Below are 12,168 nucleotides of genomic sequence, written 5' to 3'. Positions count from 1 at the left end.
AAGCCGGCGGCACACACGCAGGCGCCGGTGATGGGGTTGCATAGGGCACCGTTCTGGCACTGGCAGCGGTTGCTGCAGTGGGGGCCCCAGTGGTCGCTGTCGCAGCCTGCAAGAGAGGGGACAGTCAGGGCTGAAGGGCCCTGCGGGCTGCCCTTGGGACAGGGGCCCAGAGAGATGTCCACATGGCCTCCCCCTCTCTGCACCGCTTGTCCCTGGAGAGGGGGCAGCAAGGGGTGTCCAGTGGAAGCTTTGGGGCCTCAAAACTTACATCAGTTCTTCACCAGGAAACCCAGACAGCCATGCGAGCTCAGGGAGCAGAGGGCTTTGTCTGTAGCTTCAGAGCGCCTCCTGCGCTGGGCCATTCCCTTCCCACCCAAGGCCCCTCTTCCCAAGGCCCCTCTTGGGCTTTGCACTGGAGCCACAAGCTGTTCACCCCTCTGTCTACCAAATTCTTTCTTGGCTGTCTCTGCTCCTCCCAGCCAGGACCTAAGATCTATCATCTACCTTCCCTCCATCCTTCCTGTTTTTAAAATTTGCTGGGGGAGGGGGATGGGATGGCCGCAGATGGTGTAGTGATTAAGGTGCTGGACTCCCACATGGCTGACTGTAGTTCCAGTCCCAGGCCTGGCTGCTTGAAACTCATGCCAGGTATGTGTGCATGTGTCCAAAATCCTGAGAGGAGAATGGAGAAGGGTTTATGGTGTGGCCATCCTCCCCCAGGGGATGACTTCTCACTTTCTGTCTCTCTGTTTCCAGCAAGCGCATGCACCCTATGGCAAAAATCTTTCAAAAAAATTTTTGCTACAGGGCGTGTGCATTTGCCAGAGAGAGAGAGAGAGAGAGAGAGAGAGAGAAAGTGAGAAATCACCCCCTTGGGGGGGATGGTCATGCTGCACTCCCTTCTCCTCTATTCTTCTGTTGGGATTTTGGGCACGCACACACACACCCTGCATGTCTTCCAAGTCACCAGGTGCAGGACTCAAACTGCAGTGGGCCACGGAGGAGCCAGACACTAAGCTCCACGTCGCATGGCTGGCCCTCTAGGCTCTTTCTCGTCCCACCTGCCACCCCTCTGCTTTGTGACCCTGCCCCAGCCTGGCCCAGCTCTTACTTCCCTCCTTCCCGCTCTCCCCCTCACCCATTTGCTCGCCTCCCACAGCTCACTCTCCGGGAGCATTTTCTCCAACTCCCCGCCTCTCCCCTGGCCTCATCTCCCTGTCTCCCTTCTCATCTCCTGCCTGTGTTTCTTTCCCTTTAAGTAATGCCTAACCCTTTGGTTGCTTCATTTTCAGTTCAATTCCATTACTTTCCAAGCAGCCGGCTTGAGAAGGAGCAGGACAAAGAAATGTCTTCCTGGGCAGTAACAGATAGCTGTCGAGATCTTCACAGGTAATTAAATGTTTCAGAGGGACAGCCAGCCAGCTTTGCAGAGGTCCCCTCCCAGCCGTGAAGAGGCTGAAAGGCAGAGTTCCAGGTAGGTCACCCAGCCTGCCGCCCCTGCGTCCTGCCCCGACCTCGCCTGCTGTGGACAGGTCACACACAGACAGATGCCTCAGCCGTTTGAATTCTGGGTGCGAGTGGCGCATGGAGTTCAGGCCTGGACAGGCACAAGTAATGTTCTAGGGGAAGTTCAGTGGAGAGGTCACTCTCAGCTAGAGATCCCGTGAGACTTCCTAGGAGAGGAGGCATCTTAAGAGGCTGGAAGAGATGGCGCCCTCGTCTGCCTGACAGGTCACAAACTGTCCAGGTTTCAACAGCACATTCCGGGAAATGCCCCAGTCCTGGGGAAACTGGAATGGCTAGGCCCCCTGCCTCCTGAAGACGCGGAGGGCAACCTTCAGAAGAGGGCAGGTGGTGAGAGAGGATGGTATCATTCGGTAGGCGCAGTGTAAGCGGAGCTACAGTGGCACTCCAAGGTCACCTGGAGGATTGAGGGTGGCTCTTCGGGGCCTGAAGGGGGTGAAGGCATCACTCCTTTAGTCCCACGGACCTCCCACAAGCCCCTCCCACCTGCTGACCTGGTCAAGCGGTCAGCGCCATGGAGCCTGCCCAGCACCCTTTATAGACAGAGCCTCCAAGGCCTCACACCCCCATTACCCTGTCTTGGTTCAGCTTCTCTTCATCTGTACCCCCAATATTCACATATACAAACGGAGCCGCCAAACTGAGCAGGCCTTCCCCTGCGTTTTCTGCCTGGAATTTCAGTAAGGGGAAACCGAGCCCATCTATAGTTACGTAGGGACACTCAGTGGGACAGACATGGCGTCCCCTCCCCCTCTCCCCGGACACACATTTAGTGAGTAGAAAGACTAGCACAATGAGCCGCTGGGCCTTTTCTTTTTGTCATCACACACATGTAGTTAAATTCACATAAACGTAAGTGTATGACGTGACTCTGCTGTTAATCACGACCACATTTCATTTATCTGTTTAAGTCCTGCCCGAGGGCACACTCACTCACTGGAGAGACAGAGAGAGAGGAGAGAGAAAGTGAGAAAGCACCCCCGCCCCCGCCCGCAGGGGCTGGAGTCGCACCCCAGTCCCTTCCCCATCTTTCCCTCCTTTCGGGATTTGGGGCAGGCACACACATGGGCCGGAGTGTAGCTCAAGCCTCCAGGTCCAGGACTCAAGTCAGCCGTGTGGATCCAGCCGCCTGAACCCGCAACCACCTGCTGGCCCACCAGCTACGCTTCCAATGCTCCCTCTGTGCCAGGCACCTTCCGGAAGTTCTACGTACATTACTGAGGTGTAATCGGTACAACAGGCCAGTGAGTTAGGGTTTATTCTTTTCCCATTTTACAGACGGGCAATAACAGGGCAGACCAGTTCCACGATTGCCCGAGGTGATGGTCAAGGGTGGGCTCAGGTCTTCCAGGCACAGTTCTCTCCATGGCAGATACATGGGGACTTTCTGGAGGGTGAGTCCACAGGGACGCTTAGAGGTGGCACTGGGGACAAGATGGCCGCTGCAAACAATGAGGTCAGGGACACCTCAGAGACTAGCCACTCCTCGGTGCCCATCACTGTGGACAGCCCGGGACCCTTCACTGGTTAGGGCCAGGGAGTACCCTGAGACCTTGGCCCTGTGTGAACCCGGGGACGCCCAAAGCCAGTTGTCCCTGGTGAATCCCAAGGCTTATAGTGACGTTCTGCTTACCAGGCGACCTCCTGGCACAGTCAAAATCCAGGAGGGAGCAAAACTGCCTCTGGAAAGGAGCTAGAAATAGCGACTGCCTTAAAGTCCACACAGAAACACCCGGCTGCTTGCACTTTTTGGTTTGTCCACTCAACAGTCACCAAGCACCTGCTCGTGCCAGCGGGGTCCTGCCCCTCGGGACAGTCTAGTACACACTGGAGCCGCATGCATGGTTAACCGAGAAGGTGCTAGAATAAGGGTCTCAGGGTGTTGCAGCAGGACACATCACCACAATCCTATCAGACCTGGTGGGAGGTCAGCACAGGAGCACATGCCGTGTGTGTGTCTGTGTCTGTGTCTGTGTTTTACGGGGCTCCTAAAAATACGTGCAGAGAGCTCTGTGTGGGAAACCGCGCGGACCACACAGCAGAGCAGCCTGGAGTCATTAATACCGGGGCAGATGGCCCCTCACATCCAACCTGACGGGAAGACGTAGCACTCCGTGGAGAATATTCTGATTAAGGAAGCAGAGAAGTGTGTAATCCATTTCAGAGAAATTTTCCCCAGGAGTGATTAAATGAGAAAAAATGTTAGGGTGCACAAGGATAAGCTTCAGGTATCTGGAAAATTCACTTAAAAACACCTCGTTCCCCAGCAATGACAGAGAAATGAGGCAGAGCCGTGAGCGTCAATTACCTCCTTTGCAGAGGTGAATAAAAACGACCAAACTATAATTACAGCGGGGGTCTGCATGCTTTCCCCGTCCTCACAGGCTCTTCCCAGTCTGGCCTCCGACCGTCACCCTCTCACACACTTGCATCCCAGACCCTTCCCTCCTAATTACATTTGGGTTTGGCTGAGTTTTCAAGTGGATAAGTCCTCTCTGAGGGAGAAGGGGCACCCGGAAGCGTGAGGGCTGGCTTACTGTTTCTTTACTGAGCGGCTCACTCCCTTTCCCTACTGAACTCTTGAGACTTCGGGGTCCAGGCCTAGTGTGCTCCCTAAGGGGGAGCCATTCACCACTCTCTTCTCTGCTAACGTGTGCCACGGACAAGCTTGTAAATCTGCAGCTACGACTGATGGAGCGGTTATTAGTGCCAGGAAAGTGGACTTCCTCATTTAATTCTCAGAATAACCCACTTGTAAGCAGGTGCTGTTATCTCCATTTTGTTGGAGGAGGAAGTAAGGGCCCAGAGAGGTTAAGTAACACGCCCAAGGTCATACAGCTAAGGAGTGAGGAGGAGTCCGGGCTGCTACTCCTCCCCGCACTGCAGGAGGTGGCCTAGTGTGGGTGGAGGTGGGACGTGGGGTCCTGGCCACCAGCCTGAGCTTAAGCAGCCACCCTTGATAAACCACAAAGAGGTGAGAGGGCAGCGCTCCGTTCCCACCGCACCATGGTCATCGCTGGCTTATGTGTGGGTGGTGATCACAGGGCCAGGTCTTCCCCAACTGGCTCAACTGCCCATAAAATCAATCAATCAATCAATTTCTCTCACTCTCTCGTTTCTTCTTTCTTTCCTTCCTAGCTTGCTCTAAGGTGCATGTGCTCACTGGAGAGATACAGAGATACAGAGAGAAAGAGAGAGAGAGAGAGACCTAGCCCTGTGCTGCCTCAGACTGTACCTACCCCATGGGCCCACTTTCCAGCAATGGAGAGGCTTGACACAGCCCAGCTCCTCCTGGGAATGGCCCATGGCCCCCCATTCTCTCACTACTCCCCAAGTAGGAGCAGGGGGATTTGACAAATCAGAGGGAGAGTGAGGACGCATCCGCAGGGGGAATAGCTATGCTACAATCCCTTCTCCATTCTCCTCTTGGAATTTGGGGCACACACTTGGTGCCCCAGCCACCGGGTCCGGGACTTGAACTGCACAGTCAGCCATGTGGGATCCAGCTTCCTTATTTTAACCACTATGCCACTGGCTGGCCCTCATAATTTCATTTTGTTTAGTTAAGGGATTTATTCAGTTAATGCAGTACAAGATAAGTAACAATGTGGTGGTTAAGTGTATATGATATTTGGTATTGTACAACTCTCACCACCATTTCCAAAGTTTCTATCACCCCAAACAGAAACTGGCACCACTGGGAAGTGGCTCTCCACACCCTTCACCCTCCTAGCTAACGGGAACTTTAATCTTCTGTCTTTATGCATTTCCTACTCTAGATATTTCACCTAAGTGGATCTTACAACATAGCTGGCTTCTTTCTTTTTTCAACTGCCACAGGGTGCATGCACTTGCAAGAGGGACAGAGGCAGAGCAGGAGAGGGGGGAGAAAGCCCTCCCTATGGGGTATGGCCACGCCGTAACCCCTTTTCCTCCATTGCTCCAACCTGTTGGGATTCTGGGCATTCACATGTGCCTGGCGTGTTTTTCAAGATGCTAGGCCGGGGACCAGCAGTTAGCGTAGTTGCTGGACTCCCATGTAGTCGACAGCGGTTCGCGTCCCGGACCCGGTGGCTTAAAACTTACTCCGGGTGCGTGTGCGTGCGTGCCCAAGATCCTGAGAGGAGAATGGAGAAGGGATTGTGGCATGGCCATCCTCCCTGGGGGGGGTGATTTCTCGCTTTCTGTCTCTCTGCCTCTGGCGAGCACACGTGCCCTATCACAAAAAACTATAAGGCATAACATGCCAGGCCGGATTTGAACCATGATTGGCCAAGTAGGATTCGGATCCCTTAACCACTAGACTACAGGGCTGGCCCAGAGGTGCCATCCCTCACTTCACGTAATGTCTCCCATGCATCGGGACTGTACTCCTCTTCATGACTGCGTAGCATTCCACTGTGTGGGCAGATCGGAGTGTGCGTGCCACTCACCTGTCAGTGGACATGTGGGTCATCCAACTTTTTGACCACAGTGAACAACGCTGCAAAGGACACTGGTGTTCAGTATCTTTCTGAGTCCCTGAGGATCATGTATTAAAGGCACAACCAATTTTATTTTTTTAGAGAGATTTTTGCTATGGGGCATGTGTACTCACTGGAGAGACAGAGACAGAAAGTGAAAAATCACCCCCCGGGGGGATGGCCATGTCACTGTCCTTCTCCTCCATTCTCCTCTTGGATTTTGGGCACACATACATATTAAACTGTCAGGTCCAGGACTTGAACTGCTGCAGTCAACTATGTGGGAGTTCAGCAATGTTATCATTATGCCATCTGTTGGTACCACAACCAAATGTTTTTATGCCTTGACATTTTATCTACTAGGAGCAATAATTTGGCTGACTATTGTTTTTTCATAATTTCTTTTTTTTTTTTTCAGAGAGGTTTTTGCTATAGGGTATGTGCATTCGCCAGAAAGACAGAAAGAGAGAGACAGAAAGTGAGAAATCCCCCCCCTCCCCCCAGGGGGAATGGCCATGTCACAATCCCTTCTCCTCCATTCTCCTCTCAGGATCTTGGGCATGCACACTCACATGCCTGGCATGAGTTTAAGCACTGGGTCCGGGACTTGAACCACGGTCTACTACATGGGAGTCCAGCAACATAGTCATTACACCAACTGCTGGTCCCAATAATTTCTTCTTCTTTTTTAATTGTCAATTCGTGGTTCATCAGAGAGATGGGGGGCATAAAGCATCCCTCACTGGGATGTAGTCACAGTGTAATCCATTCTCCTCCATTTCTCCATCCTGTCAGGAATTCGGACACACGCACAGACGTGCCCAGCATATTTTCAAGCCACCAGGGCATATTTGAACTGCAGCTGGCCATGTGGGATCCAGCTCCCTAAGCCAGCAGGTTTAGGTGCCCTGGAGTCTCCCTGGATTAGAGGAGAGGGGAGCTGGGGTGTGTCCTTGTTTTATAATTACCCTTGTGCCCCGTCCCCTCCACATAGTGCCATCTGGCATTCTGGAAGCACTGTCGGCAGTGCTGACGAGGGTGCCTGGCCGGCCCTCCCTCCCGGACTCAGCAAGGAGGAGGAGTGGGCCACTGAGCAGCTAGTTAATAGGTGGGAATGGACCTGGGGGCCTCTGACCGCGAGCTGCCCCAGCCTGCCCCAGCAGCAACCCTCCCCGCCCCCAGGAATGGCCCATGGCCCCCACTGAGAAGGAGCAGGGGATCCGACGGCTCATGAGATCATTCCTGAGTTTACGAAGGGGCAGACGCGGAGGCGGAGATGGAACGGCAGCCGCCTGGAACCATTCCGGCTGATAAATAAAGTGACTTCCCAGTGAGCGGGACCATTTGTCAACCGACTCACCCCAATAAAAGCACAGCCACGTTCAGAGAGCCTGAGCCCCTCCACTCCATCCTTCCAAGCTTCAGTTCAAGGCTGCACTGAGGGACAGGTCAGAGCTGGCGCTGTGCCACCTCGGGCAGGCCCCTCTGAAATGACAGGCTGGGATCCATCTTTATTTTATTATGATTTTAAAGTTTTTGCTATAGGGTGTGTGTGCGCAACAGAGAGAGAGAGAGAGAGAGAGAGTGAGAAATCACCCCACGGGGGATGGCAGCACTGCAGTCCCTTCTCCTCCACTCTCCTTGGGGCTCTGGGCACACACACACATGTACCTGGCATGATTTTCAAGCCACCAGGTCTGAGACTCGAACCATGTAGTCGGTCATGTGGCATCCAGCACCTGAACCTGCATGCCACCTACTGGCCCAGATTCATTATTATTTTAAAAATTTATTTCTAAATAAAAGAAGAAGAAGAGAGAGAGACAGACAGACAGACAGACAGTCACTCCTAAAGGATCTTCATGCTGTGACCTACCCCAGTCTCAGCCAGCCCTGATCACTTATGGCCACGTGCTCAGAGAGGCCACGGGACTCGAGCCAAGGACCTTGCCATGTAGGGCCAGTTGCCAGTTGTGCGACCACTGCACCACCTCTGGCCCCTGGGTCAATGGTTCATGCCTGGCGTAGATTAAACCCCCCAAGAATGCTTCTAGAAACAGAGGGGGATACTTAGATCATTGCAAATGATCAGGGACACCATGCACAGTTTGGAACTGTACCCTGCAACGCCAGGGGAATCCCCATTAAGAAACGCTGGTAGGGGGCCAGCAGGTGGCGTGGTAGATAAGGTGCTAGACTCCCAGATGGTCAATTATGGTTCAAGTCCTGGACCCCACAGCTGGAAAATCATGCCAGGTATGTGTGCATGCCCCAAATTGTGAGAGGAGAATGGAGGAGAAGGGACTGCAGCATGGCCCTCCCCCAGGGGTGACATCTCACTTTCCCTCTCTGTCTCGGTGAGCACATGTGCCCCATGGCAGAAGCTAAAGGAAGGAAGGAAGGAAAGAGAGAGAGGAAGAGAGAGAGAGATGAAACGAACACTGGGAGGTGAGGGCAGGGTCCCCTCTGCCCTGATCCTGTGCAACTCCATGTGGCCTCTCTTGAGAAACCGGCCAGAGGGGATGGGGTGGGGGGTGTGTTTGTCTTTGAGTGAGAAAGAAAAACCCGAGGAGGCTGCCCCGACTCGGAGCGGAGCCATCACTCAGCTCCCTATCTTTCCACCACTTAGATTGTCGGAATTAAATATTAATAGACCAAGGTGCCGTAGATTAAAACCCGAGTCTCCCGACACAGTCCCTAGGCCTGGAAGATGCTGACAGCACAGGATTATAATGATGTATCATTAGCTCTTAGTGATCTGTTTATTACACTTGCTACTTACTCTGTTATTTAACCACACTGCCTACGTCTCCCTTCACCTCCGAGGGGAGGCCTGTGTGCCTCTACGTCCCGCCTGTCCTCAGGCAGCACGTGGGGAAAGCCCCAGCCCCGAGCTTGTGCTAGGGACAGGCCTCCCTCACACGGGCTGTGTCGTCTAACCCTCTCATGGACCCTGTGGCCTTTACTCATACCCTGTCTGGTTCCTGTGAGGTGGGGTTATTACTCCATTTTTTTAGCTGAGAAGACCACGGTTCAGAAGCATTACATAGCGAAGGGCAGCCACAGAAGCTACCAGTTAGGGGAGCTGGATCCTACATGGCTGAATGTGATGTGAATCCTGGCCCTGGCAGCTTAAAACACAGCGGGCATGTGTCCCCAACCCTGACCGGATGGGGAGATAGAGAAGGGACTGTGACACGACCACGCCCCCTGGGGGCGTTTCTATCTCTATTTTGTTCTGGCAAGTGCCTGTGCCCCCTAGCAAAGCAAAGCAAAGGGCATTAGAGGGGCCAGCAAGCGGTGCAGTGATTAAGGTGCTAGACCCCCCCTGGCCCACCATGTTTGAGTCCCGGACCTGGTGGTTTCGAAACCACGCTGGGCGCATGTGCTTGCATACCCAAAATCCTGAGAGGAGGACGGACAGGAGAGGGTTGCAGTATGGCCAACCCCCCGGGGGGTGATTTCTCGCTTTCCCTCTCTCTGTCTCTCTTTGTTTCTCTCTGGCCTGTGCATATACCCTATGCCAAAAACTCAAAAAAAAAAATTTTAAGAAAATTACGTCAGAGTTTCTCGACCTTGACACTATTGTCTTTTGGGGTCAGAAAATCCTTGGTGTGGGGCCATCCTGGCACCGTGCGATGTTTACCAGCATTCCCAGCCTCTGCGTACCACAGGCCAGCAGCACCCGTCCCAACACACATGACTGTCACGACCACAAATGGCCCAGTTACCCACAAATGTCCCTGGGGCGACACGGACAAAGTCACCTCCGACTGCAAAAACGGAGTTGAGAGTCAGATACCAACTTCCTTACTCTTGGGCTGTCAAAGTCATCTCGTGTTACTCACCACTCCCCCCAGAGTCATCTTGTGTAACTCAGTCCCCAACGTTTTACAGGTCAGAAACCCGAGTCAGAGAGGTCAAGGGACTTTCCTGAGGCCACACAGTTAATGGTCTGTAGAAATGGATTTGGAATGTTCTGGTCATGTGGTTCCAAGGCTCTTTCCATCACCACACCAGCTTTGGGAGGTGAGAGTCTCGTTCACTCCTTGTCAAAGAATTACTGTGTGCTAGGGACCAAGAATTCCGTAGGCAGGAAGAGGAAAACCACCCATCAGAACATGCGGTGGCGGGGGCTCCGGGCAAAGCTGCTGGGGCAGCTACATCGCCAGGCCTCGGGGAGCGCCCTGTCAATCAGGGCTCCGGAGAGCAGGGGCAGGCAGCGTCTGGGGTAGCGGGGCTGGAGGAGGGTACATTAAAATGCTGAGTGAAGGCAGCGGCTTCAGCTCATTACCCGCCTCATCTCCATCGCTACAGCCTCGACTGCAGCTCCAGGCAGCCAAGCCCACTCCCACCAGACACCTCGCCGTGGAGATGCTGAGAGGGAGCGCGAGACTCGTGACAGTGTTTCAGAACCCACGTCTCTGGATGGGTGGACAGAAACCAGCACTGGGCCCCGCCTCGGTGTATCGCTGGTCCGCCTGCCACTGCGCAGGACCACTGTCACCAGGGCAGTATTAAGGGGAGTGCATCCCTCTGGGCCTGCAAGACCCCCTATTAAAACCCAGAGAGGGCCAGCAGTAGTGTGGAGGTGAAGGTGCTGGATCCCACAGAGCTAGCTGCACGGCTCGAACTCTGGACTCTGGCTTAAAAACCATGCTAGGTACATGTGTGTGCCCCAAATCCCAAGAGGATAAGGGAGAGAGAATGGAGGGGAAGGGACTGCTTAGTGGTCATCCCTCCTGCAGGGTGATCTCTCTCTCTCTCTCTCTGAGGAGTACATGTTCCCTATAGTAAAACTAACTAACTAAATTAAAATTAAAATTAAAAAGCAAAGACTCCTATGCTTGTGTCAGGGTGTGTGTTTTTGCCTCTGTGTGTGCGTGTGTGTGTGTGTGGGGTAGTCATATCATGAGGCATTATCAGCCATTAATACCTCAGTGATCTGTTAATATTCGAGTGACAGCTAGCAGAGCTGGGAGCCAGATCAGGAAAGTGCGTGTGCGTGTGTGTGTGTGTGTGTGTGTGTGCATGTGTGCGTGTGTGCGTGTGCATTCATTAACCTGCTTTAGGAAAGACGAGACGGGACGGTGTGGAAGTCCCGTATACCAACGTCAGGGACTTTACCAAGGACTTTTCAAAATCAAGACTGCTGTGGTGTGGCATGGGTGTTGGGTCCACTGCAGTGCTGCTCCTCAGGGCAGCCACAGTGGCCCCACTGTCCTGAGGAAGGGACAGAGGTGAGCTGTCTTAGGGGACACAGCCACGGTCCCACAGCCCCTGCGATTTCTGGCCCGTTTCTCAAAGGGGGAAATGGGGACGTTTAAGCTCAGAGCACGGGGCCAGGAGGCACCGCAGGGCTGCGACACTGGCGTGACTTCCCACCTGGGATCCCCTTATTCAGAAGAGGGTGTTGACTCCCAGAGAGAGGTGCGAGCTGTCCGGGGTGCCAGCAGAGGCAGGACCTGTGAGACTCAGAACCATGCTGGGCTGAGACACGGTGCGGCCCTCATGGGCGCCCCCAGGAACACACTGACCCTCCCTGCCCTTCCCCAGCCCCAGCGGGAAGTCCCCCATGCGCGGCCATGTTGCCCCGTCCCTGAGGTAAATGACCCTCGATGCCCTGTCCGCAGCACTGGCCTCGTGCCCTCCAGCCGGAGGCAAGGATGGGAGGCCACCCTCGGGCTGGTCCAGCTGCACGGGGGCCTCAGGCTGCTCTGTCCCCTCCCGCCCCCAGGCTTTTAGTGAGGCCCAGCTCCCCGCTGCCCAGCTCCTCTCATCCGCCGTCACTGCCTTTGAAGCTTCCTGGCCCCAAAGACCATTTATCTGCACAATTTGCCTAGAAAGCCTCATAAATCATGTCTGTGCACAAAGAAATTACCTCTTCTTTGGAAGAGCCTTTCAAAGGCAGTCAGCAAAGACAGCACAGACCCGCCAGGGGCCGCTTTGTCGCCCTCCCAGCGGTGCCCACCGGTCATGTTCCTTTCTAGGAGCTGGAGGAGGCCCAGACTGGCTGGGGGCGGGGCCGGGAGAGGGATCCTTAGGGATCAAAGAGAGCTCGGTTTCCCCAGTGTGGGAGAGGGATGCCCTAAAAGGTGGGCTCTGAGAGAGGGGCCACAGTCAGGCTGAGAAAGGACAGGAGGTGGCTGCCCACTTCCTGAGAAGGGTTACCTCCACGACG

General features: G+C 54.2%; 1 protein-coding gene across 1 annotated transcript in view; it reads right to left on the bottom strand.

Annotated features, from left to right (window-relative positions):
- The window catches only part of MEGF11 (multiple EGF like domains 11), a 273,906-nt gene that overhangs the window by 102,654 nt on the left and 159,084 nt on the right, over nucleotides 1–12,168 (bottom strand). Inside the window, exon 5 of the mRNA XM_027773823.1 lies at nucleotides 16–106. Coding sequence (XP_027629624.1) covers nucleotides 16–106 — 91 coding nt within the window. The remainder of the gene's footprint in view (nucleotides 1–15; nucleotides 107–12,168) is intronic.

This window comes from Tupaia chinensis, unplaced genomic scaffold (assembly GCF_000334495.1).
Source record: "Tupaia chinensis unplaced genomic scaffold, TupChi_1.0 Scaffold000377_2, whole genome shotgun sequence".
NCBI classification, from domain to species: Eukaryota; Metazoa; Chordata; class Mammalia; order Scandentia; family Tupaiidae; genus Tupaia; species Tupaia belangeri.
This window is presented reverse-complemented; position numbering and strand designations above follow the sequence as displayed.